Source organism: Amphiprion ocellaris, chromosome 13, assembly GCF_022539595.1.
Source record: "Amphiprion ocellaris isolate individual 3 ecotype Okinawa chromosome 13, ASM2253959v1, whole genome shotgun sequence".
In the NCBI taxonomy this organism is placed as follows: Eukaryota; Metazoa; Chordata; class Actinopteri; family Pomacentridae; genus Amphiprion; species Amphiprion ocellaris.
Window position 1 is genome coordinate 6,841,430 of NC_072778.1, and position 26,453 is coordinate 6,867,882.

Genomic DNA, 26,453 nt, shown 5'->3' on the forward strand with positions numbered 1-26,453 from the left:
TCCATACGGACGTTTGCGTAACTGTACCGAACAGCGGACGCATGCCGGCTGCAAACTGAACTCAATCTCCGTTAAACTGACCATTTGTGGTGCTGCTACGGTAACATGGCCGGTTGCGCTTTCACGTCCAGACTGTCGCCGCTCGTGAGGGGAAGCTTTTGCGGTAAAGTGTGCTGCCCCGCCGGGCGCACGGCAGCCGTCCGTGCGTTCTCGCGCGCCGTCACCTGTACCCAGCTGCAGCGCGTGCAGGGCACCGGCGCTTTAACGGGGAAAGTGGACCGATTCGGTGGAGTGACAGTGAACCTGGCGGACACCGGACTACCGGCGGACATCAGCGAGAGTTCATTCAGCGGTTTGCTGCGAGGTTTGTGTTTTGTTGCAGGTTCTGTTTACTAAACTGGTCATAAATCATTAACCGGACAGACTGTCAGTGTCAACAACACTGTAGGAAACACGTCATAGCAAAATATTTACTTACTTTTTCTACAAACATTATTATTTTGGTAGCTTTTTTAATAGTAATAATAATATCATTTGTAGAAGAAAGAAACTAATATATTAGACATTTAATTAATATCACCTGTGAAATTAAAATAGTTAATTTTAATACAAATTCCAGCTTTTACTCAATCAATTACTTCCTAAAAGCATATTAACTATCATTTAAATTGGCTGTCATTTCTATATTTCTGCGTCATTGCATTTAAACCTGTCTTGGGAATATTTGGTCCATTTAAATTATTCTTTTTTTTTTACATAAATAATAATTTATGCAATGCCAGTAGTCAGTGTAATATCAGTATTTTCCTACTCATAGAAGAATCTGTGTTACTATTGTCTGTACATATATAACAACAGTATGCAATATTAAAGTGAATCCTTGCAATATCTGAATTACTAGATATTGGAAAATCTGTACAATAGTGCTTTTATTTATGAGAATTTTTCTACTAATGTCTCTGTGTTTGGTTTTTTTTTGTTTGTTTTTTGGGGGGGTTTTGTTTTGGTTTTTTTGCACTATATCCCCTTTACTTCAGTAATACAACAGATTCCCCCGCTGTTGGATTTATGATGGCTTTTTTATATATATTTTTAAAATTCCAAGTAAATTTTATTTGTGTTATGTCTGTCTATTTGTGTTTTATACACCCACTTGGTATTGACTTATAACGCTGCCGTTACTGTTTACAGTATTTGCACTAAAACACCAAGTCGAAGTCCTTGTATGAGAAAACCCACTTGGTAATAAATCCTTTCTGCCTATAAAAGACAAACAGCACTGATGTCATACAACACTATAATGTACAGATATATTATAGATTTATTATTGCCAAACATCGGAGATCTGAGAAAACCTCATCAACTAATTTTCTTTTCATCAGAAGAGAATATGTTGAAAAATGTGTGACATTTTCTGGTGACAGAACTTTTTGAAGTCCCCTTGCACTTAGGAAACAGCAGTATTAAATCAGATGTGTTGGTCAGGAGTTTGGATGAGTCCTTTAACCATCCTGACTTACCTATCTATTTTAAAATATAAACTGATTTGCTTATTTATAAATTTACAGTTCCATTTAGCAGCAATCAATAGTTTGCTTAAAGGCAAAATGATGATGCTCAATGAGCAATTTAACGTGTTTTCTTTGTATATTTTTCAAGTAGCTTCAGGATTCACAGCATCAACCTTCCATGTTTAAAATCCCAAAGCATCAAGCCTGCTTCCGCTCGACTGTGTCTGCTGTTTGTCATGATCTCTTATCTTTTTAAATGTCTCTCTTTAGAATCCATTTAGTAGGAAATGTCTTTTTCAAGCCATGAAAAAGACATTCTTACTTTTAATTATGTCAGATCTTAGCCATATTTCCTGTTTCTTTGGGCAGTCTATTATTGAAAAGACAAAGACTTCATGGACAAAAGTAGTTTTAAAAGCTTGCGGATACTTTTTTAACATCTGACATCTGCACTCCACAGATTCTTTAGTCCAGTGGAAAGCAGACGGGAAGGTAGCGGTGTGGCTTCGAGTTCCCATCTCACTGAGTCGATGTGCTGCAGCAGCTTCAGCTCACGGCTTCACCTTCCATCACGCCAAAAACGATCACACCGTGCTGGCTCTGTGGCTGGGAGAGGGTGAAAGCAGACTGCCGGGTTTCGCAACTCATCAAATTGGAGTGGCAGGTAGAGATTTCTATGCTAAAAGTCTTATCTTAAGTTCCATTTTAACTGTATCTCTTTACAGATATTACAGAAGGACACGTTAATATGAAGTTAAAAGCACCACCAGAAAGCAATAAAGTGGACCGTAAGTTGAGATGATTTTGTCAAACCAGTGTCCTTGTACAGTAATAGAGGATTGAGTTATATGTGCAGCAAAACACATGTAACCTGTAGTCAGTAATATCTAAAATTTAATGACCAGCACTAAGCAACCCTTGGGCCTATTTGGTTCAGTCAGGTCCCATTATCAGTAGATAATATTTCCCTTCATAAATGATTAATATCTGTATCCTTCATATTAAGAAAATGAATGCAGTTAATCTACAAGTCTTACATACAGAAACTATGACTAACAGCAAATGCAATGTGAAAACAAACAAGAAAACAATTGATATGAAAAACATACATTCAGAACATTAAATGGAACATTTAACAGTCAAAGCTCAAGCGACAAAAGAGTTTTCAGGTTTGGTTACACTCCCTTGCAGACACATATGGACAAGGTGTGGACACCTGCAGACTGTCTTCTGCAGCTGAAGCCATTGAAGGATAATTCAGAGAGAAAGATGACAGAATAAGAGATGGAAAGAAAGAACTCAAGGCCTGTAAGAAGATTCTGAATGAAAATATTACAGAACTGAGGGAAGAGAACAAAAGAATGGAAGCGGAAAGAAAATTGCTCAAAGAGAACACCAAAGAGCATGAGTATGTCAAGGTAAATATGAAGGAGGTATTCAGAAAACTGAAGGAAAGGAAGTAAGAAGAGGAAGAAAATCACTGAGGGCAACAATCAGAAACTGGAAGAACAGGAAATAGAAATAGAGGCAACAAGTAAAGACCTCCAGGAGGGAAAAAAAAAGAGAATTGGAGGCAAAGAACAACGAACTCCGAGGGTGAAAAAAATGCCTGGAAAAGAAGAACAAGGACCTCCATCAGCAGAAGGATGAAATCAAGGCAAAGAGCAAAGACCTCAAGGAGATTGTAAAAGAACTGGAAAACAAGATGAAGGACCTCCAGAATGAAGAGAAAGGCAAAGAGCAAAGACCTCCAAGAGGTTGCACACATTTTTCATGTAGTGGAGAAATTGTGAGAAAGAGAATAAATTAACAGCACTTTTTTTCATAAAACTTATCGGGTCAAAATTTACCCAGTCAAGCTGAATGAAAAATTCAGGATTTTCAAAAAAATCATAAAACTTTCAACTGTGATTGAATGAAAACCCTAAAAGATATCAAAACAGATTTAATGAATCACATTGAAAGTCTTGAAACCAATTTAAACTTTGAATTAATTTTCTACTGTAAAGTATGCCAGAGCCACAGGGGTCTAAAGATGGCTGGGTTTTGGCAGTTGTAGGTCAATTTCCTATTCATTTCAATAAGTTTTTTTTTTTAGACAGCTTTTTACAAATCACTATTGGTATCGAAGTAGAATTTACAGCAAATCAGTGCTTCAGTTGTTGGAAACAATTATGTAACAAAGTCTGACAGATGTGACAGAAGATCTGAAGCTGTGTTGAAGTATAAAACTTTCCTCTGTTGCCACTTTTACATCATATTTAAATAGCTAAAGCTGGAATCAACTGTGACTTAGATTCAGTTATCACAAAAAAACATTGGTGGTTTTCTATCATTTACAAAGAAATGACTTGTTTGTCTGTTGGGGCTGTTTTGATTTTCACTTGCGTAAATGGAAATTCACTCATCAGGACTGCGTATGTGGAGAGACAAACAAAAGGAGGTGCTAACTTTGTGATTGTCCAGCAGAGGGCAGGATTTATGCCTTCACCAAACAGTAGATGCACTAGAAGCATGTCAGAACATGTCCAGAGCATCTTCGTGTGAGGAACAAGGCCCAGAATCTCCCTTTTTGTTGCCAGGATTGTCCCCATCACAAGGACACTGATCGTTGATGATGAAACGAAGGTTAGGAATCGGAAATGCACTGCTGTTTACATACTTGTTTGGTTGTGTGCATAATGTCCTGGGTTCTTGACTACTTTCACCAAAAATGGAAACAACACCGGCACTGAACCCAAAAGAATTAATCTGCATTGATTGGAAAGCAGTCGTCCATTAAACTGATGATTGAATGTGTCACTGATGTCCTGCCAGAGTCGCTTTTTAATCAGCAAATGTGGTTTTTCATGACTTGGTTCTAATTTTTGTTTATCAGAATTGGAAATACAGTTGTTGTCATTCAAGGTCAGAAATACAAACAGTACAAAATATATAGGTAAGCATAAGTAGAACAATATGACCTAAAATATAAACATAAGTAGAAACAGTATTAGCATATGTAGAATGTGCTTTTCCTTAGAAATAAAGTATACAGTGTAATAAATACCGTGTTATTGCATGTCATTGAAATATTAAATGCAGATTGGCATAATCTTGTTTCGCTATTTTAACTGCTAAATAACAAGCAGTTAGAAATGCAAAACAATATAGCTATCTTTTACGTTGTAGAACTGCTTCCAGAATAAATGTAACTTGGCTTCTAGGATTTAGCCACTAGCCTGGGTTGGCCTGCTTTGTAAGAAGTGCATCAGTGACCAACCTGTGCTGTTCGCCTTCCCCCATCTTCAGAGCTGAATCTGTGCTGGAAACTGTCCAAGCTTTCAGACATCAGCCTTATTTTACTGTTAGTAGATCCCATCACAGCTATGTTAAGTTGCTGCTCATGTAAACTAAACTTTTTCTTTCTTTTTTGTCTAGGAAAAGCAAGAAAATTCCATTTGTTTATCATAGGGTTAGCAGAGCTTCATTACAGCTACATACCTGTCTGTACAGTGCAATGGAAAACCACTTCTAGCAAGTGGAATTGTAGCTATTTTAATAATCACCAGCTATTTTCATAATCGATTATCTGGTTTTAGTATATTTACAGGAAAATAAAGTCTAAATGTTGTGGTTTTGGCTTCCTAAATGTTAATATGTTCTGATGTCTTTCCTCCTCTTGGACAGTAAACTGAATATTTTTACATTGTGAAAGAAAACAAACATGTTCATACATAATCTTTGGCTGATTTACTTTTTTTCTTATATTTTCTGGCTTTTTATAGATCCAACAATTACTGATTAAATGTGAAGAATTCACTGAAAATGATAGTAATTGTTGGTTACAGTCCTTGCAGTAAGCCAACACGTCTGTATACAAACATAAAACTTGTCCCTGTTCAAGTAGCGTCTGTGGCTTTGAATGTTGATGCTCACCCAGCCCTAAGACAATAGGATGTATTTTGCAAAATACAGTCAGTTTCCTTGTAAATTATTCTTGGCAATCAGAATGTGAAAGTAGGACATAAGATGGAGAGGCAAGTTATATATATACATGTGAATAAGACAGCAACAACAGCTGATGTACTGGGTTGTCCTTGATAAATTCCACTCATTACAGAAGGATTTCAGCATCATCATGGCCTCTCAGGACAGCAACAGAAACACAGACCTCAGAGCAAACATGCAACAGTACATTTTCCAACCAAGTTTCCCGACTGGGTTGACTAAGCTGGCTTTTTTACAGGCTTAACAAGTAGAGGAAATATATTTAGCTTATATCTGCAAAAATTAGCATTATTATTGTGACTCACCAGCAGCGTATTAAAGTTTGCCGCCTCATGTGGTGACTCATGGAAACAGTAATAATTGTATTTATCCTCCCGGCTTACATTGGTGCTTGTGTTGCTATTATATCGATATTAAAAGCTCGTCAGACTACGTCAGAATCATAGTGACCTCATAATATAAAGACGATATCCAAAAATGTTACTATAAGCTTGTAATTACTGCAAAGCCAAGACATAGCATAAGTAACCTACATAAAATATAAAGTAAGGTGAGACATCCAACTTTTCTGTGGCTCAGTTGAACTATAACCTCAAGCGATTAACAGTTTTTTACTACGGAGCCCACAGTCCACCTCTGATGATTGCTTCGGGGCTTTCTGTCTCACACTGTAATTCTTTTTCTTTTTTGCTCCTCATGAGCATGTTGTTTCCTGGATTGAAGGCTACATAATGATAGTCTCCCTTCGCAGAAACCAGGCCTCCTCCTGCGCCATATGGCACAGGGATCGGGGATGACATCAATTTCCACTTGGAAGTCCAAGTCAAGCCTTTAGGACGACCCATCCCTCTTTACACATCTGTGACATTCATCTAAGGAGGCCCGTCCCGGTCGGTCAGACGGAGCAACCGGAAAAGAAAGTGGCCCATTTTCCCTCCGCCGCCTCCTCCTGAGCTGTCAGCAGCAGCACATAGCTGCCTCTCTTAGTCACTACCTGCTGAAAACAAATCCGCTCAAACGGGAGAAAAAAAATGTTGAAGTGGGACGTCCGCATCATTCTCAAGCACAGCTGAATCACTCAGACTCTGTTTATCTCTAGAATAGAGAATTTGGCCTTTACACGTAAACAATTTTGTTTTAACCCCCTCTTTTCAGAAATTGTTGTGTTTATTCAAGGGATTCAGGTATTACAATCTGTATGTATCACAATATACTGGTATGGACAATAGAAAATAAATACTGATATAAATGATATTTCCTAAATAATCATTTAAATATGGTAATATTGTAAATATCCCGCAGCAGAACCTATCTGGTTTCCACTCAATTACAGGGAGTACAGTTAGAGTTGCAGACTCTTCAGTTTAATTACCTTGTCAGAAACAGACATTAATTACTGACATTGGGAATTCTTTTTTCAACAATAGTCATGTAGTGAAAATCTGATATTGCGACAGCCCTAATTATGAATCTACAATGTTTTTAGCAGCAGTTGTAAATATATTAAATTTGTTTGTAAGGGGAAGCTTGGCCATAATTACGCTAATTGTGCTGCTGAAGTAATTACATGACTAACTGCAGGTGAATAATGTGGCTCATATAAAGATCCCGCAGAGAACAAGTCACTGGAGCATTTAGTAACTAAAGAGATGTGTTTCCTTCAGGAGAAGAAGAAAACAGCTAAAAGGAGAGTAAATTAAACTTAAATTCACTAGGTGAATGGAAGAATTGTTTAAAAGAATGCTTCAGTTGCTCTGTGTCTGCTGCCATGTTAACGTATGGATGAGAATATGCCAATATTGGGTTTCTAGCCTGTTTTTGCTGCTACAAAGAGGTTTAAAATATAATTACTGTAGGCTAAACCCATGTTGGAGCCCATGCTTACTTGTATGGGCCAACATGCATTAGCTAAATCTCCTCTCAGCCAGAGCTGGATGCAGATTGGGCACTGTCTGGCTTTGTGGATTTGCTATCAGGAATGGGAAAAAAAATTTAATGACAGTCATGTGCAAATGTAATTTAGAAGAAAGAAACTGAACGTAAACACATGTAGACAATCACTAAACGTTGTAGTCTGACTGGAGTCTGTGTTGTGAGAGCAGGGGAGCTGTCTCATGGACGGGACCAATGTGGGTCCAGGGAACATGGATTAGATTTGCATCAGACAGTCTGCTGAGCACGATTTTAACACTCTTGCTCTTGTAACTCACTTTATGATTACTGTCAAAAAGTACTTTAGTACAGTTTTACTCCTGGCAACACTCTCATTGCTGACCAGTCAGCAGTTCAAGACTGGCACTCAACCCAATAACTCAAATCTTGAAAATGATTCGCATCAATCCCAGCCGTGTTATTGACATTAATATGGCCGTACTGTTTACAACGTGATAAATCTTATAGTCCACATAAAACAGTATTAAAAATATGTGTTCTGAGTTTGTCACACTAACAAAAAAAAATGTTTTTTAGCTTCCCCGTCAAATATTAGAGATTTTAAAAATTGCCTTTAAGGAACGAACCCCAGTTACCTCCAATGGAAGTGTGCAAAACTATTCATACTAGACATAGTGGTGATCCTCAGCTCTTCATCAGTGTAGCTCTTCACAAAATCCAATCCACCTCTTCTTTATTTCATCATTCTGACCTGTTTTGCAAATTCTGGCATCCAGGGACGATGCATTTGCTGGAGGAATAAATAGCCTGTTAGCAAACTGCCAGCTGTAGTAGATGTAGTAACTTGGGACAGCCAACGATGCTAATGAAAACTATTTCTTATTACAATGCAGAGTTGGAGGAGTGGGGGGGATTGCTCGAACGCAGTATAAAGCCAGTATGTCATCGAGCCATGACTTCTGAAAAATCTTCACATCTCCAACAGACAACAATTCAGTATATAACTTTCACATTTTCACTCTTGTTCACGTTTCCAATATTTCTTTTCTGACATGTATGATATCAGTATGATATCTAGCAGCAGAGGTATATAGCAAAACATGAAATGGACAAGGCAGCTGTTGTGTTATCTGATCGAGGCTCACCTCCACGTTTCTCTATGCCGTTTCCAGCCAAGTAATTAACTTTAAACTAGACTGCCAACCCTTAAAACTGTTCTACTTGTGTGCAAATTGTGGGCCAGCTTTTATACACAAGCACTCGCATAATGTTTGAAATTAATGTCTGATTGTTTCGTCCAGGTGCCGTTGTTGACGAGTCCAGTGGGAAAGTTCTCGTCGTCCAGGACAGAAACAAGGTAACTTGAAGATGCACAAACCAAATGAACTCTATTACATTAAATATACAACATTAACTAAATTACGAAACAGGTACTTTTTTTTGTTTTCTGTGAATGTATGTTGGCTTTAACTATGAGGAAATGGAATGAAAGGAATGTCACCAGCTCTCCCCTGGACACTGTTCTCTCTATAGTTAATAAGTGAACCAGTGAAGCATCGGTTACCATGTCGCTGCTAAAAATGTCGGTGATTGGCTTTGTTTGTTTAGGCCCTTGTGCGTTGCCTCTGTTGACCCAAAGGTGGGTGGAAACCTCTCAGACCTGCAGCTCCTCTCACACTTAACATAGCTCCGCACAACATCAACTGACCTCAAGCAAACACGGTGTTTACATGAGCTGAATGCTCTCAAACAACCGTGTGTGTTGGCGTGGGCTCTCTCAGAGCGCCGCTGTAGACCTCATGTTGTTCGGAGGTTGGCTCACAACAGGCCTCCTTTGACAGCTTTACTGCACATCTTTGTTTGCATGTTCAGTCAGGGCCAAATGCCACCAATTTAGAAAAGCGATTGCAAAGTGTCGTTGAAGTTTGGCAACCAATTATGTTTTTAGGGATGCGAGCGAACCTAATCTGATATAAATGAGGCCGTGAATAAAGGCCCTTTCAAACAAACTGCCTGAACTACAAGCAAATAAATGTCTCATCGGAGAGTTTGTGCATGAACATGACGCCAGTGCAGACTTTACAAGCAGTTCAAATGTTCACACATGAACCCTTAATAACAAGCCATCAATAAAAACTGAAGGGAAAACCATAAGATTTCAGGGATCATATGGGTGTTGATAGAGGTTGGACTTCCATGCTACGCAAGTTATGACTGTACAAGCAATAGATATGAATTACATTCTATACAAGCAAGGATATTTTAAAAAGTATCACAAAAGTGATCAATAGCTAATTTAGTTTGTTCTCCTTTTGAAAACCGTCTTGACTGGTCAAGAAACATGCATTATTTCATTTCATATATATACAGTTCTATTTTGTTCGCTGTGCTTCAACACATCAACATGAAGTTACAAAAAACAGCATACAACAGAAAGAGTTTAGTGTACTTTTTTTTATGTCTGCTGACAAATTCACCTCATCTTTGTGGGTGTTTAGATGTTTTTTAGAGTAGAAACACAGACAAACAACAATCTAAAGTAACCTTTTAGTGATTAAAAAATAAATAAATCCTCTGACTGAAAGTTCCAGGTGCTTTGTGTGGAAACGCAACCCTACTGTGTTGCTGTTGTACCCCGATATTGCCAGATGTATTAAATAGATAATGGACTGGAAAGGAATTTATCACTCTTCAGATTTAATGATGCTTTACTCCATTTTATGTCACTGAAATTTAAATCATTTGGCTTTTGTTGGTCTGACAACAAAAGCAATTTGAAGATATTTTGACATCTTTACTGCCTCAATAACACAATTTAAGCTATTAGAGTTCTAATGCCAGAGTTTTGATATATTTACACAAGATCAGGATGCAGTACATTAGTGATTATTGATTCACCTGCATTGTCTTGAGATAATGAGGTGGAAAAAGTCAACAAACCATTATGTGTGTATTCTCAAATACATCCTGTTGTGTTCTCATTTCCATGAGTAATCTACAATAGACATCTGTCTGACAGAACGTAATTTACTCTAACTGAAGTTTTCAAGGTGTTTCGTTTACTTTAATCGCAAGACACAGAGTTTGTTGACGCGTCGGCTCCACATGTGCACAGCAAAATTAGCAAGGAAGATTTTGTTGCACAAAGAAATGCAGCATCAGTTGTAAGGAAATATTTCAGCTACAGAGGATGATGTTGACAGAAAACAGCTACGTCGTCAGCAGTGTCTTGGACAACACCAAGCAACACAAGCAATTAGTTTGACCATTTCATTCAGCAGCATCAAGCTATGTATGACAAGTGCAAAGCAGGATCTGAATGTCATCCACAGCCAGAAACTAATTTAACTGTCTTTGCCACTCAAATGACATTTGAAATTTTTTAAAATTTTAATTTTAGAAAACTTTGCAATATAGATAGCAGAAAAACAAAATATTGCAGTGTCAGTTATTTCCACTATCATGCAGATCTCAAAGCAGTTCCAGTAAAGAAGATGACAAATTTGACAAGTTTGCATTATAACTGGCAGAATGTAAGTGGCCTTGTTTGCTGGCCTTTAATTGTACCCAGCATGTTAACGTGTCCCAGCCAGGAATTCTGAGAGCGTATAAGGTATCTTGATGGCTTTTGTCCAGAAGCAGAGGGAAACAGTTAGTGGGCTGTAAGTGTGGGAGTGTTTTATCTCTTCCTCCTTTCCTCCTCCTCCTCCTCCTCCTCCTCCCATCGAGCTGTTTACTGGAAATGTGCTTTATAACAGTCTGCCTTTGGCAGTAGAGAGTCTCTGACAGGCCGAGCCAGTTCAGAGCTCGCTAAGGGTTATGAACTCCCTAAACAAAAGACAACTGACAGATTGCCAGTGATCTGAAGGTAATTTCATCCATCAGGGAACTGAATGATGTAATGGGTAAGAGTGTTTAATTTACCCATCGTCCATTGACACATACACATCATTTCCCAGGAAATTTGGTGTGAAGAGTTTATGTACGGTCAGCGATCCTCCAGAAAGTTTTTGGGATCATTATTTTACACTGAGCTCCAACAGCTCCTGTGGGGAAGAGATTTTTTTACTCTAAAAAACCCCCACAACAATTAGAGTTACACAAAATCTGTTTTTATTTCTTTCTACCAGCACATTTTAGCTCCAAAAATATAGCATTTTGTTGACAATACATGAAAATAAATGCCGTAGTGCATTTGTATTCCCCACAAAGAGAGGATTTGCAAAAAACCAAACAAAAAATCTAAGATAAAATAGCATTTCTGTCTGACAAAAAAAAAAAGGGAAGCGAGGCATACAACATTCTTTAAGTGACTACAAAAATATATATACACACACGCACTGACATCATAACTTAACCAGCAGCATACTGTTATTAAATATCAATGATAAGTGGTGAAACAGTTTTGGAAGACACACTTCACCGCAGCAACAGTGTCCATAGTGAGGCACTAAAATCTAAAGCCTAAAATGGAAGGATGTTCAGATCAGACCCTCAAGCATTTTCTCTTCCTGTGTCGCATGACATGACACATCCCCCCCAAAACCTGACCGGCGACTGACTTGTTGTCTTAAAGACGGAAAAAAAAACTATTTAGTTCCCTTTTTTTAAAGAAACAAGTGACGTTTGATTGTTATACGAGAGCAAACAGATGTAGTGTACATGTTGATGCTCCTCTAAGATACTTCTACAGCAGTGCCGTCTATCACAACTGACTTTCACTTTGCTCTGGAATTTCAGACAAAGAATGCTTGGAAGTTCCCCGGTGGTTTGTCCGATCCAGGAGAAAATATTGGTGAGTGTCACGCTCAGCAGAGCAAAAAAAACGTTACAGTACATCTAGCTAAATCTTTTACAGCTCAGTATTATAGTTAAAGATGATACATTCATTTGAACTGTACACAATAATGATGCACAGTTAAGCCCCAAAGTATTCACACCGAATGAAATACTTTTAGAGGGAATTTTTATCCGATCAACATTGCCTGGAAAAACAAAAACAAGTGACAAAAGACAGCAAGATATGATGGTTAACATTTTTATGAAAAATGCCATGTCCAAAATTATTCATACCCTTGAAATGACTGTGGGATTCTGTACATTTCCTAGCAGTCCTAGTAATTTCTACCATGTTCTATGGCTTTGTAATGCACAGAAAAATGCAGATGTTTTCTTGTCAAATGATGGTTAAACAGCTGGTGTTGTAAGGAAAAGGCTACAAAGCCATATCCAGTTGTTTTTAAGTGCCAGTAGCCACAGGGCAAAACATTATCGTCAAGAATAGAAGTGGAAGAGGCCAAGAAGAATCCAAGAATCACCACCTAGACCTTCCTAATGAATCTATCAGCATCTCAATGAGACTCCAGCAGACACTGAGCACGGTTGAACTCCACATCTCCAACAACAAAATGCTCACCTGAACAAAAAGGAAAGCTTTTGGTTCTGTGGCCAGATGAGACGAAAATGGAGTCGCTTGACCACAGCGACGTGGCTTTGGTTTGGTGAGAGAAAGCATTTAGCCAAGAACACCCTACATCCCTACAGTGGTGGTGGAAATGTGATGCCTTAGGGGTGTTTTCAGCCGATGGTCCAGGCAGCCTCGTCAAAGTAAACGGCATCACGGGAGAAGAGGACGACATCGAGATTCTGGAGAAAAACTTAGGAAACATACAGTCAAAGTGGTCAAGAAGTGGCGAACAGAAAATAGGAACATTTTGGAGCGGCAACCAAAAGATCACTTGAGAATCTGTGGAAGATCTGAAAACCAGAGTGACGGTGAGGAAGACCTGGAGATCATCACAAAGAAGAGTGGAGACAGAAAGACTGTTAGCAATTAGAAGAACTTTTTGATTGTTATTGTGGTAAATAAAGGCCTTGTCATTAAAAACTGAGAGAGAGTGAATAAATTCAGACATGGCTTTTGTTTAATAGAAATGTAGAAAAAATGCTTTAGGAAAGGAAAAACTAGTTTAAATCTATCATTAGCTTCTCTAACACAATATTTCACTGTTTTTTGTTAATTCTCTGTCATTTTTAGTCAGAAGACACCTATTGATCAAATAAAAATTACCTCTAAATCAAAATATGGCATGGATATGAATAATTTGGGGCTTAACTGTACATGCAGATTCTGTCTCTCCAAATTCACCTTTTTAATGATTTTAAAGCAGCTTTAAAATTATATACAAGAACCAACCCAAAAAGCAGCATCAATTGTTTTTCTTTACAAAAAAATAAAATATGTATTTTCCCTTTTCCTCCCATCCTAAAAAACAGTCTGCAAAGTAATGCTGACAAGGGAATAGAAAGACATTCCTCGTTGTCAGGATCTCCTAAATGCCTCCACATATAAATGTTACATGGATCTTTCTCAGGTGCCACTGCCGTTCGGGAAGTGTTTGAGGAAACCGGCGTCCGCTCCGAGTTCAGATCTCTGCTCAGCATCCGGCAGCAGCACAACCACCCCGGCGCCTTCGGCATGTCGGACATGTACATCATCTGCCGACTGAGTCCGCTCACCTACGAGATCAACTTCTGCACTCAGGAGTGTCTGCGCTGCGAGTGGCTGGACCTCGGCGAGCTGGCCAAAACCAACGACACCACACCCATCACCACTCGCATCGCCAGACTCCTGCTTCACGGCCTGGAGCACGGCTTCAACAGGGTGGACCTCACCATGGAGGAGCTTCCTGCCGTCTACTCGGGGATGTTTTACCAGCTGTACCACCGACAGCTTCCTACAACGCTGAAATCATAGGACGCCATCGAATCGGCATGTTATGACTTGCTATGCTGAAACGTGGCTGTCAGTATTACTCATATTTAAAGTGTATTAATGACTGGACTGTTACTGCAGAAGAAATAAGGTGCAATAGATTTTCAACTACAAGCATACTGACTTTGTGGTTTCTTTACAATCACTTTGGTACTTGCAATTACTGCAGTTTTATACGGTTTATTTAACACTTTTTGGTGTCCACGGGGACTGCGAGCAGCTGATTTGAATTTTTTTTAAAGGTAATGGTTCTGAAATCATTTGAAATAGTGATTGGGAACAAATGATGTCACCATCATTCTAGCTTGTTAGCCAGCTAATCACCAGTCTTAACGCTAACAGCTACTATATAAATATCATCATTTATGCAGGCTGCCTTCCTAAATTAGCCCACTGGCTAGTTAAAAGACAATTAAAATCATTCACTGAATATTACATAATTAACTTATTAATCTAGAGTGAAAACAGAATAGTAAAAGAAAGATTTTTAAATCTGTAGAAGCAGCGCTTGGCTTTGTGTGGTTACTTTTCATTTTGCCAAATTAAATTTTCTATTACAAGATCCAAAATGATTAAATACAATTACAGTAATGTAGGCTTTAACACAGATCCTCTCATCTAGGAGACAATTAGGTTATACTGTTAGAAACTAAAGGTTAGTAAGCAGACTTTTGCTGTGAGGGAGGCTCTACAGATTTAAAAAAAAAAAAAAAAGGAAATTGTGCTTTGCTGCCATTCAACTGAGGGGCACTTGAGCAAGGCGCCTGGCTCCAGTTGCTGCAGTGTTGACAGTAAAATTCTGGTTTTACAGCTAGGTATAAATGTGCGGCACTGTTGCAAAGTAAAGCCGAATAATAGCAGACGTGTTCAGGATTTGTAAAAAAAAAAAAAAAAAAAGGAACTGTTAGGATTTAACAGTCAAGCATCACAGCTATTTTGGGCAATGTTGATGGAACACTGTCTTCATTGCCGTCACATCTTCTCCTTCGTCGTTTCCACTAAGACTTCAGTATCTCTCTGTCAGCTCCCACATTAGCACTTGGCAGACATGGGAAGAAACAGAATGGCCTTCTGACCCGGTCCAGTTTTGCTTCCAGACTTGTACTGGCCAGTCCGCTTCAGCGCCACGTACATGTTTGGGTACTTCCTGGAGCGGTAGGTGTTGTAGTTGTTGCTCTCAAGTCGCTCCAAGAAGTAGCATTCATCTGTCGCTCGTCTCTGGAAAGAAAGACACAGGAGGATATTTATTCTGACTTTCAACAGTTTTTACTTTCACTGATTGAGGAAAAGTGTGGAGGAAATGTAACTGTGAAGCTAATCTGTGTTATTGTGTGGAATACCATGTTTGTTTAAATACAAAATCACAATAATCCTCTCTGTTTTTGTACCTGATTTTCATATCTAGTCAACATAAGGGACACATAGAACCTCCAGTGGCATTTCATCAAATTGTTTGGATTAACTTTGGTTGAATTTATTTAATATGTTCTGTTGGAAACTTGAGAAATTTGTAATGCTGTGATTTTATGACATTAAATGACCTCATAAAACAACTTTTGTTTACCTTTTTTCACCTTTATTTAAAGGAGACAGTTGGTTTTTGAAGAGTTTCTGCTTTATGTTTCAGGTACATAATTACAGTGTTTTTGTCTCAGTTCAACGTCACTGATTTATGATTAAAGTTGAATAAAAACAAACCAAAATGCCCATGAAAGACAAACTAAACTTACCAGGAATCTCACAATATAATTTTAAACAGGGCAGACTGAACGATAGGCCTTCTTGCTTTGTCATGATGTTGAGCGTCTATATTTAGACGCCCTTCTCTTAACTTTGTCCTGTGCAGAAAACATTAATTACTGAACGTCTGGCCAAAATCTCACTGTCGGTGGGCGTTAACTGCCCTACACCCTGCCCAACAAGAGGCTTTTGTTTTAGTTTCTGTTTTTAGTTGGCTGTGGCTGCGTAGCAATGAAGCTGTTAGTCACAAGACATTTTCTTTCAGCTGCAACAACTTGGTTTAATTTGTTCTTCAAACGCTTCGAACAAACAATATTCCTGCTTTGGTGCTGAGAATGTACAACTGGAGATGTTCGGTTGTGGTGTGTATTCCTGGAAGTCCATTGCTCACCAATATGATATACAAAATGATGTAAAGCTTGATTGATTGAATCCAGTACTTAATTTTAGGGGGAAATTAATTTTAATATTGCTAACACTACTAATTATTATAAGTTTTAGATATGTATATATAATGAAAATATGTTCAAAGTTGTACAAATCTTTCCCAAAGAATCAAAAATAGAAATCAAGTTTATATACTACCGTTCAAAAGTTTGGGGTCACTTAGAAATGTCCTTATTTTTGAAAGAAAAGCATTTTTTTCAATGAGGGTAACATTAAATGAATCAGAAATACAGTCTAGACATTGTTAATGTAGTAAATGAGTATTCTAGCTGGAAACAGCTGATTTTTAATGGAATATCTCCATAGGGGTACAGAGGAACATTTCCAGCAACCATCACTCCTGTGTTCTAATGCTACATTGTGTTAGCTAATGGTGTTGAAAGGCTAACTGATGATTAGAAAACCCTTGTGCAGTTATGATAGCACATGGATAAAAGTGAGAGTTTTCATGGAAAACAGGAAATTGTCTGAGTGACCCCAAACTTTTGAACGGTTGTTCATCAATTTATGAACCAAAACATATCAGTCAGGATCTACTACTTGTTTCTAAATTATCATCTGCAAGACCAAACATGAAACCTTCTCAGATGAGCTGCTAAATTAGAGAAAATAAATCCAAACAAATGGTAATCTTAATATGTGTTAGCGTGCTAACTTTTTTTTCAGCAACAAATGGTAGTCTGGAGAGAATTAATGTTGTGTTTTTTTTTTTTATGATTCTCTACACACAAGCAGAAGCAGAGCAGAGCAGAGCGACGCCCTGGGTGGCACCTCGCTGCTGTAGCTTCTCATTAGCAGGAAATGCTTGGTGCCAATTACACGGACTTTAGACGAGCCTTCGCAACCACCAAACCACATCAGTCAGCAGCACTTCACACTTCCATTGTGAGCAACAACACTGTGGTGGCAGGCCGGCACTGGTGCCAGACTGGTGTGGACTAATTCATACCAGTGTTCAGGATATCCTTTCAGGGTTAATGTGAGAGTGCACAGTGTAATAAATACAAAAGGCAGAATATCTTAACCTATGTAAGGTAACAGATTTTTTTTTTTTTTTGTCTATTTGCTCATGTGCAACTTTTGATCATTTATGTAATAAAAACAGCCACTAGTACAAAATTTGTCTATCTGTAAGTCAGATATTCTGTTAATGTTTAGAATCAGCTTTAATGGTCAAGTACGTACACAACATACAAGGAATTTGTTTTCGTCTGTTGGTGTCACTCTAGGAATAAGGAAAAGAATATACACTACTGTTCAAAAGTTTGGGGTCACCCAGGCAATTCCATGCCTTCCATGAAAACTCACACTTTTATTCATGTGCTAACATAACTGCACAAGGGTTTTCTAATCATCAATTAGCCTTTCAACACCATTAGCTAACACAATGTAGCATTAGAACACAGGAGTGATGGTTGCTGGAAATGTTCCTCTGTACCTCTATGGAGATATTCCATTAAAAATCAGCTGTTTCCAGCTAGAATAGTCATTTACTACATTAACAATGTCTAGATTGGATTTCTGATTAATTTAATGTTATTTTTATTGAAAAAAAATGTTTTTTTTTTTTTTTTACTTCAAACTTTTGAACAGTAGTGTACATATACACAGTAGTGTAAAATGATAACTGTTAAAGTGAGAATAGTCCAAAATGCAGAGAATATTGTTTATAGTGCAAAAATATTGGACAGGTGCAGTATTGTACAGAAAGTTAATAAAAAGTCAGTATTTTAACTGAGAATGGCTCAACTGTTTAGTTGGGTTATGGCAGATGTTTTAATTTTGAAAAAAAATAACCTTCATTACTGCTAAGATTTCTTCAGTCTTCCATATGTGGATCTGCAAACTTGATCAAGTAGCAGCCATAATGGATCAAATGAAGGTTTTGCAACAGAATTTTCTCAATATTCTGTGATTTCTGACTCCCTGCTGTGTGGAAAACTCCTCTCATTTTCACATTCAAAATGACCACATCTAGACCATAAACTGTCGTTTGTCCCTCAGACCTGATAACGTCCACCTCCCACCAGCAGACTGTCAGGTTATCTCTGGAGATCCTAAACAATTCACAAGCAAAGTCTGCAAATAAATTGTGGAATATTTTGTACACTGCCAGCATCCAGCCTCCTGCAGGAGATATATTTAACATGGTAAAGCAGTCGTTTATATTTGCTACCTATTATAAAGTCAAATGAGGTGCATCTGCTCACACTGAGTTTTTGTTTCTATGTATAAAATCAAACCTCAAGTTAACAGATTTGGGTTTAAGAATTCAAATCTAAATCACATTACAAGTCGCTCGACTGAGGCAATTTTAAGACTCAAGGTTGGAAATAAAGACACATGGTTGAAGTGACTGGATTTGTGGGAGACGCCTCACTAGGACCCAAACAAACAGAAGATGTGTGGAAACAACAGTTTTTTGCTGTTGCCCGTCCATCTGCTTTAAGTTTATACCACTTGTTAATTACATGTAGCCAGGATGATAACAGTATTAGGATTCATTCTGACACAATCTGTCTAATTAGAGTTTCTTGTTTTAGCCTGAATGTTCTGACAAGTCCAGTCAGAGAGGTGTCGACCTAATTATTTTTAGTCAGAGAGGATTTCTTGTAAGGGTACTGGTAAATATTTGGTTTCCAAAACACTGCGGCCTAAACGCTGCTTGTGGCAGAACTGTGTGGTAAATTCAGTCTCTTTTAGTCCAGATTCATGAGAACTTTCTTGGCCTATTACTATAGTTTACATATATGTCATATATATTATCATATATATTTTTATATGCTATCACTTTACAGAAGTTTACAGAACAGAAGTAAACAAACTTTCCTGAACAGAAAGACAAAGATCCAAGTCACTCACCGCTCCAAACAGACGTCCGTCTCTGTTCATTGCCAGATATCGGTTCGCGCAAACTCCTTTGATGACCACTTCTCCCACCGAGGTCGCCTGGAGTTGAAGTTTTACTGAGGAAGAAGACAAAAGTTTATTTGAGATCAGAAAGGACAACACATTTGTAGTTTGAGAGATGTTTAAAGGAGATAAACACTATCCATGGACACTTGGATAGCCGGCAGTTGAAAGGACAAATCCCCAGAAAGTGCTACGTGCATTTCAACATTTAAAACATCACAGAGATAAGTGAGGCCATCTGGATGGAGCAGAAATGAAAGGAACAATTTGTTGATTTGTTTCATTATACAAATCAGGAAAAGGAGCAAACAGACCTGAGATAATCCAAAGATAGTGATTTACTGGTGCTTAAAGCTGCGTTCACCAAATTCCGGCCACTAGGAGGCAACACCTCCCAAACAAGCAGACAGAGTTCACACCATTATCACTGGTTTATAAGGTTATTATGCCAAAAATGATCCACTTTCACATCTGCATTCATATATACAATTTTTATACAACAATCTTCAGCTGGCAAATGTGTCAGTCTCCTAACCTGAAGGCTGCTAACATCATTTGTAGGTTGGTAGTGTGTATTTTACAGAGATTGGTTTCCAAAAAGAGCAGCATGCTACTGATGGAAACAACACTGTGGTGCTGAGAGCTAAAACAAGCTGCATCTTCTCACACCCACTTTTTGTTACTATGCCAGTTTGAAGTAGTGCTTTCATTGCCGATTAATCTGTCGATTATCACCTTGATCAATCGAATCGATGTTTGGTCTATAAACTGTAAGAAAATGGTGGAAAATTACTATCAGTGTTTCCCAAAAGCCCAAGATAATGTCCTTAAGAATCATTTTGTCCACAACCTAAAGAAGATTTGGACAATTTTGAGTTCATTTTCTCCAAAAAAAAGTGCAAATAAAATCAATCAATGATCAAATTATCTTATATTATTTAAACTTATCTTATTTATTGTATGTCATGTATTTATTATGTATTTTTAATAGCATGTGTTGTGTTTAATTGTGTTGCAGTGCAGCTCGATGTCTTGTCTTGTCTAAGACAAATTTCTCCAACGGGAGATGATAAAGTAAATTTGAACTTGAACTTGAAAATAGGTGGCAAATCATTTAGTAGTTGACAACTAATGAATTAATCTCTGCAGGTCAGGTACAAAATCAACAGTTCATGATTTGGATTTGCTGTAAGAACCGCAGTGAACTGTAAAAGAGACTTAAAGGTCTATAAAGTGAGCTGCAAAGTCAGTAAAACTATCTGAGTGGCCAATTTTCACACAAAATGGTTATTTTATGTAGTACTGTAGAGGAAAATTCAGGTAAAAGTAAATAAAATGATGGCCGTAAACCTGCTGCAAGTAGCCAACTAATATCAGCTCATGTTCCCTTGACTGCAAGTGATGGGTTTTTTGTGATTTCCTCCATGTTTTGTCCAACATTAGCTGCATTTTATTGTCAGTAAGTGAATGAAACACCAACAAGTCCATTCACATCAGCCAGCAAACAGTAGCAATGCATTACCCAGAGTACCTGCTGGCTGTGTGACGGCCTCCTCAAAGATGCATCAAAATCCTCTCCACATCAGAGACACTGCTGCTCGCCAGCAGAGCATACTTTGCATGAAGCCAAACCACGATAAAGGAAGCAGAGGCCCCCGTAAGGTAATTTAGGGGATCTGTCCAGAATTACTCCACATTAAGACCTTGGAAAGACACGCAGCTGTCTGTCGTTAAGCTGGCTGCCTGGGAGATTCAAGTCACAGATCAAAGACACGTTCTTCCCTGAAAAAATCAGTGTGGAATTGGTCTCAGTGTGCTGCGGTGTGTTGATGATCACTTGGCATATTATGTCCCACAGCTTTTGTGAATACAGGAAAGCTAATCTCTGGTTAGAGTTTGCTGTTATCTGTAACTGTCATGGGGTGAATCGTGTCACGGCAACAACTTGTGGCAATGCTAGTGTCTCTGGAAAGTTTTGGGAGAGGAAGTGCGTTACAAAGAACACAAAAGGCCCATCTATACTGGCACAAAAATCCAACCTGAGAAACCTTGGTAACATTTTTCACTAACATTTCCAATTCTAACTGGCAGGTATGTGTGTGTAGAAGCTGGCACGTCTGTCCTAGCCTCAACAAAAGCACCATTGATGAAGCACAGCTCGGGTTATAATAGCTGTAAGAAAGTATTATGGTAAAAATCTGAATGATTAATTCTGTTTTATGACTCACTGTGGATAGATTTCTTCTGGACCAAAAAATGCCTCTTTAATACCCAGAACTAATTACATATACAACAATCTCTCAGGATATTTCACAAACACTGAATGCCACTTCATTATTCTAAAAATAGCTCCTTGAACTGCTCCCATCGGGCATTTGTTTGGGCACACATACCTTGAAATGTTACACTGTACTGTATACTGGGGAATACACTTCCAAACATGTTTTCCGAAGAAAAAATCCAAATTCATGCCTCCTCTTGTCCCCTCCTACTTACTGATGAAACATAGGAGACATACTTTAAAGTAATCAGTGACAGTGAGGCACTGAGGGGTATCACAGTTGTCCATTCCAAAGGCCCATGTTAATGTTTCCACTAAGTCCAATGTGGACAAATAAAGGTCTACAGCTACTTTCTTAATAAATACTGGCATACTGCGGGCACAGATGAGTGGTTAGGGTATTTTATCATTTGTAATGTGGTCTTTCTACGAGCCCAAAAGACCGTAGATGACCTGTAAATGAAGAACTCCCTAATTCTGGCTTTTAGCTCCTTGTTATGCAGCTCTGTGTGACGTAAACCACACAGCGAGCAGTGTGAGTGGCTGTGACTCAGCATGGTGATCTTCATTTACTAAAAACATCATGCATATTCCATCAGAGTTCCCACTGATTTAAGAAAATTTGAGGTAGAACTAGAGTCGTTATACTTTCCAGAAGTTAACCTACATACATTTTGATCTTCGTGTTAATAAACGGAGAATAAACCTCAGTAAGGCTGGAAAATTCACATCGTTCCACCGTGATGCTTTTTTTTTTCTTCACTCTTGCTTCCCTGCTGCATATTAAAAAGAACATAAAGAAGCTTTGTGTGCTGTGCAAAGCAAGAAGACTGTGGAAGTACTCACTGTGGGGGTCGTTTTTCTCCCGGATTCCGTCCACTCCCCCATCAGACTTAATCCTCAAGAAGAAGCCGCCGTTTTTACAGTACAACCTTTTGGGCTCCTTGAAGCTCCCGGGAGGAAATCCGCTGCTGCCACCGTCTTCAGGTGCAGAGGGAAGTGTTGTGATTTCTCCAGTGGCCATCTCCTCCTCTTTCCCAGCTTCCTGGCAACTGCTTCGTCTCCTTCTTGAGAAGAGCAGGAGCCCCACCGTGGCCTCCCACCTCCCACTAACTGCTGCCTGTTCCCTCCTCCTCTCAACAGACCTTCACACAAACTGATTTTCCTTCACCTCAGGGGTCAGTTTGCTTCAATAGCCCCCTCTCAGGGCAGCAAGTGCCCTTTAAGTCCTGAGAACCTGAAGCAGAGAGACTCCTAACTAAGAGCAAAGCCTACAATCAGTAGCTGCTTGCTTGCCTTCCTCGCCTGCGTCCTTTGAGCGGACTGTTAGCAGGGGATGCATTCAGGTTCCCGCTCTCTGCTACTCTTCTTGCAGTGAAGTGTTTAAAGCAGGGCAGCTGGCTTAGATCTTGATGTGGAAGGCTTTCCCCTTTGGGCCTCAGTTCGCATGCGCCCTAGGAGCACCAGCACACACACACACACACACGCTCACGCCCACTAATGCTCACTGATTTAACCAGCCAACCCAGCAGAAGTCGGGAGGAGGGCACGGAAGAGAGACGTGCAGCTTTGGACTGTGTTTCTGAGACCCTTCGTAGAGCCAAGAGCAGCAGCAGCAGCAGCCATGTGAACAGAGACAGTGTTTTCATTCAGCCAGTCTGTTCAAGAGCAACGGACGAGAAACACAACTTAGTGATTCACTCAGTGCTAGTCGTACATAAAACACAACAATGTGAAGCAGAAATGCCAGCAGATGAAAAAGCAAGCATCCTGAGTGAGTGAGTGGTTATGACTGCTTTTCTCAACCTCCTCCAAACCAGCTGAGAGGAGGCAAAGCGACGGGAGTTATTCATGCATTCGTTTCTTTTTTGATTTTTTGACCTAACAAGGCCGCACATTTCAAAATAGGCCCTCACTGGTCTGAGCATCTGGGCAGATGTTACCACATCTGAAACTTGCAGCTGGATCAAGCCAGCTGTGCTCTTTGGTTGACGTCGACTGGATGACTCCCACAAAGCTGGTCAGTCAAACATCTGACATCCAACCATGCAGCTTGAGTGACACTTTGAGGAGTCTAGCCGGAGAGAGTTGTCATGCAAATGCTGGAAAAACGTTAATTCACAAAGAGCAAGTGTCATTCAGAGCTATTTATGGCAAAGAATAATGCATCTGAGTCTCATACTGGCTTTAGACAAGAGCCAAAGGTATAAAGTTACACTCCAACTTACAGGGAAGTACATGTTATACAGCTCACAACAGAGGAAGAAACTGGGTGTCAGTCCTCCTAGATTTTGCCTTAATGTTAGAGCTTCGTAAACTAACGAGGCAACCCTTCATTTTACCAAGTTATTTGTGTGGGCCTGTCTTCCTTTCATCGACTCTGAAACCAGAACCTCTGATTTACATTCGCTAGATGTGCACTCCAAGACAAGACAAACCTTCACATGAGAGATCACACAGTTATTATATGAAATATGGAAAAGAAGAACATGATATGAGCAATAAATCCTTCATTCAACCTTTATAGTCAAAGTACACTGAAATATGAAGGCCTCGTTTACAATCTAACCAAGTAAGAAAATAAAAGAATATAGGCAAATAATTGGATAAGAAATAACAAAAAAATATAAAAGTTGGGAATAAAAAAACATCAATTAGAACATTTAGGTTTAAAAACAAATAAACTAGAAAAAGAACAGACAGTAGTAAAATAACATGAAATAAGGAACAGGAATTGCCCTAAGGATATAAATAAGTTCAGTATTTTTCAGGACTGTATAAAAATCTCCAAAAACACAGGACAGTTTTATCATCACAAAAATAGTATAGCAAATGTTTCATTACTGAAACCCATTTACACCTGTACAGACCTGCACAAACACAAGAATGCTCCATACTGGAAAGCATTGTAACAGGAGGAAAATTATTTGACAAAACTTCCACAATCAAGCTTCACTTTTTAATTACCAAGTTAGTCTTTAGACATTCACGTTATCTTAATTTGTGCTACTTGCTAATATTCCAACTAACTCTTCCATCATGAGAATGTTTGTCAAGAAGTCTGTTTTAGCAGAGACAAAATAGTTCCTGGACTAAAAAGAGAGCCTGAGATATCAATCATGGATCTTTTCAATTAGAGTTAGACTGAAATTGACCCGTCACATTCCACACAAGCATGAATGAATTTTAAAATGAGTATTACTAGAGTAAGTGATGTCAGTGTCTCTGATTCTAAACACTCCTTTAAAAGCCTTAGTACCTTGATAAACTAAATTTATGGGTGAAAACACAACCTAATTAATTTAGGATTATTTGCTTCTAATATATTATTGCATATTATACGGAATGATTGTTGCAGGGGTGTAGTCAGAAGTTTACTATAACATATAATATGTAGAAAAATGTGAAAAATAAACATACCTTACCTCCAAAAAATCAAGTAAATGCATCTAAATCCAGTGCAAGTGTTACAGTACAGCAATACTCTCGACTCTCAACTCTCGACCTTGTTGCCCCATCCATATTTTTTTTTGTTTTTTTTAATGCTGAACGAAACATCATGAGCAAAATTAGCATTTGCATTGTGCGTTTCCACCTTGAATCCAAAGTCTAAAAAACATGGATTCAGAGCTCTGGGGTTTCATACATAACAAAGCTAAATAACCAATCCTGTCAGCTTTCAGGGTGGGATCTTCTATATCATTATTCTTCGAACATGTATGACTTGCCATTGACTTATCTAGCATAGCATTAGCGTGTTTTGAAGTGTTGAGGTGAGCTGGTGTGCTCGAACCGCAGCAAGCGTGGAGTGGTTTAAAGGCAGGAACTTTGATGCACGTCGGTAAGTTTTTACGGAAGAAATCAACGGCCGGAGAGGGTTTTATTTTTCAGTCAAACATGGACTCAGCCTGAACTCTCAGATGTGTCACCAACTTTGCCATTCCAATTTCCCCCTCGCCGTTGTGCTTGTCGTGTTATGTCACACCCTGTCCGCTCGCCACCACACCACCGCTGACGGATGCCTGAGTCAATATTGTTATGGCTCCGCTGCAAAACCCATGCAGCGCCTTTATTTCACCCAACTATTTTTAGAATGTGACAAGAAGCGCCCTTTCTGATCACACAGGAAATGGAAGGTCTCACGTGTCACTGCAACCAACACCTCTGAAATACAATATGCACGGGAAGGAAAGTGCTGAAGACAACCTTTACTTGCATGTGAACTGCCCTGTTGTAGGGTTAATTTTTCCAGGTAGTGATTCTTTGTATTTAACAGGCTAAATAAAGGTATACAGGACAAAGCAACTTTATAAATCCGGTGCTAAGGAGTACATGGCTTGGTGACCTTTCAATGATCACCTAGGAGGAAATACTAGCAAATGGTTTCTAGAAGTCAGTTGACTGAAACAACTTCCTGAAGCTGGACAATTATTTAAAAGGACAGGCGTTAATGAGACTTAACCAAAAACATTTACTCTGCCTGGAGGCATTCCTTCTCCATGAAACATCCCCAATATGACAGAGAAAGTCATAAAACTACCACAGTTGGCATGGAAGCAGTCTGAGAGTCCACTGTGAACGCTGCTGTCCAAACTGTAGACACATAACGACCCAAAGGCAAATATCATTAAGGAAGTGTACCGAGACTTTGAGACATACTGACACAACAGCATTCCTCTTATGCTCAATGAAAGTGAAATCTAATTGCGGTTTTGGACCTGCAGTAGTTGTTTTCTCTGGCCAAACTGTGCACAAAGACAAGGTGAGTGTGAGGTTAATGGTTTATGGTTAAAATAAACTGGCATTTTAAGGAATTTCTCACAGGAACAGTGCACCTTCAAGACAAAAACCACAAGTTAATAAACAAAATAGATGTTAAAAAAAAATTCTCAAAGCATTTTCT

General features: G+C 38.8%; 2 protein-coding genes and 1 long non-coding RNA gene across 3 annotated transcripts; 2 read left to right on the plus strand and 1 right to left on the minus strand.

Moving 5' to 3' along the window:
- Positions 1-15,722, plus strand: nudt6 (nudix (nucleoside diphosphate linked moiety X)-type motif 6). Its single transcript, XM_023272590.3, has 5 exons — positions 1-364; positions 1,972-2,175; positions 8,696-8,751; positions 12,135-12,189; positions 13,769-15,722. Exons 1-5 carry the CDS (start codon positions 106-108, stop codon positions 14,149-14,151), a joined length of 957 nt encoding a protein of 318 aa, XP_023128358.1. The 5' UTR covers positions 1-105; the 3' UTR covers positions 14,152-15,722.
- Positions 2,179-5,231, plus strand: LOC129350325 (uncharacterized). The gene is made up of 2 exons (XR_008603706.1): positions 2,179-2,299; positions 2,703-5,231. It is a non-coding gene; the product is annotated as an uncharacterized LOC129350325 (long non-coding RNA).
- On the minus strand, positions 11,485-26,435 carry fgf2 (fibroblast growth factor 2). Its single transcript, XM_023272592.3, has 3 exons — positions 22,397-26,435; positions 19,219-19,322; positions 11,485-15,387 (listed from the first exon to the last, which is right to left on the minus strand). The coding sequence occupies exons 1-3, from the start codon at positions 22,572-22,574 to the stop codon at positions 15,202-15,204; spliced, it is 468 nt and encodes a 155-aa protein (XP_023128360.1). The 5' UTR covers positions 22,575-26,435; the 3' UTR covers positions 11,485-15,201.
- Between the last annotated feature and the right edge of the window lie 18 nt (positions 26,436-26,453).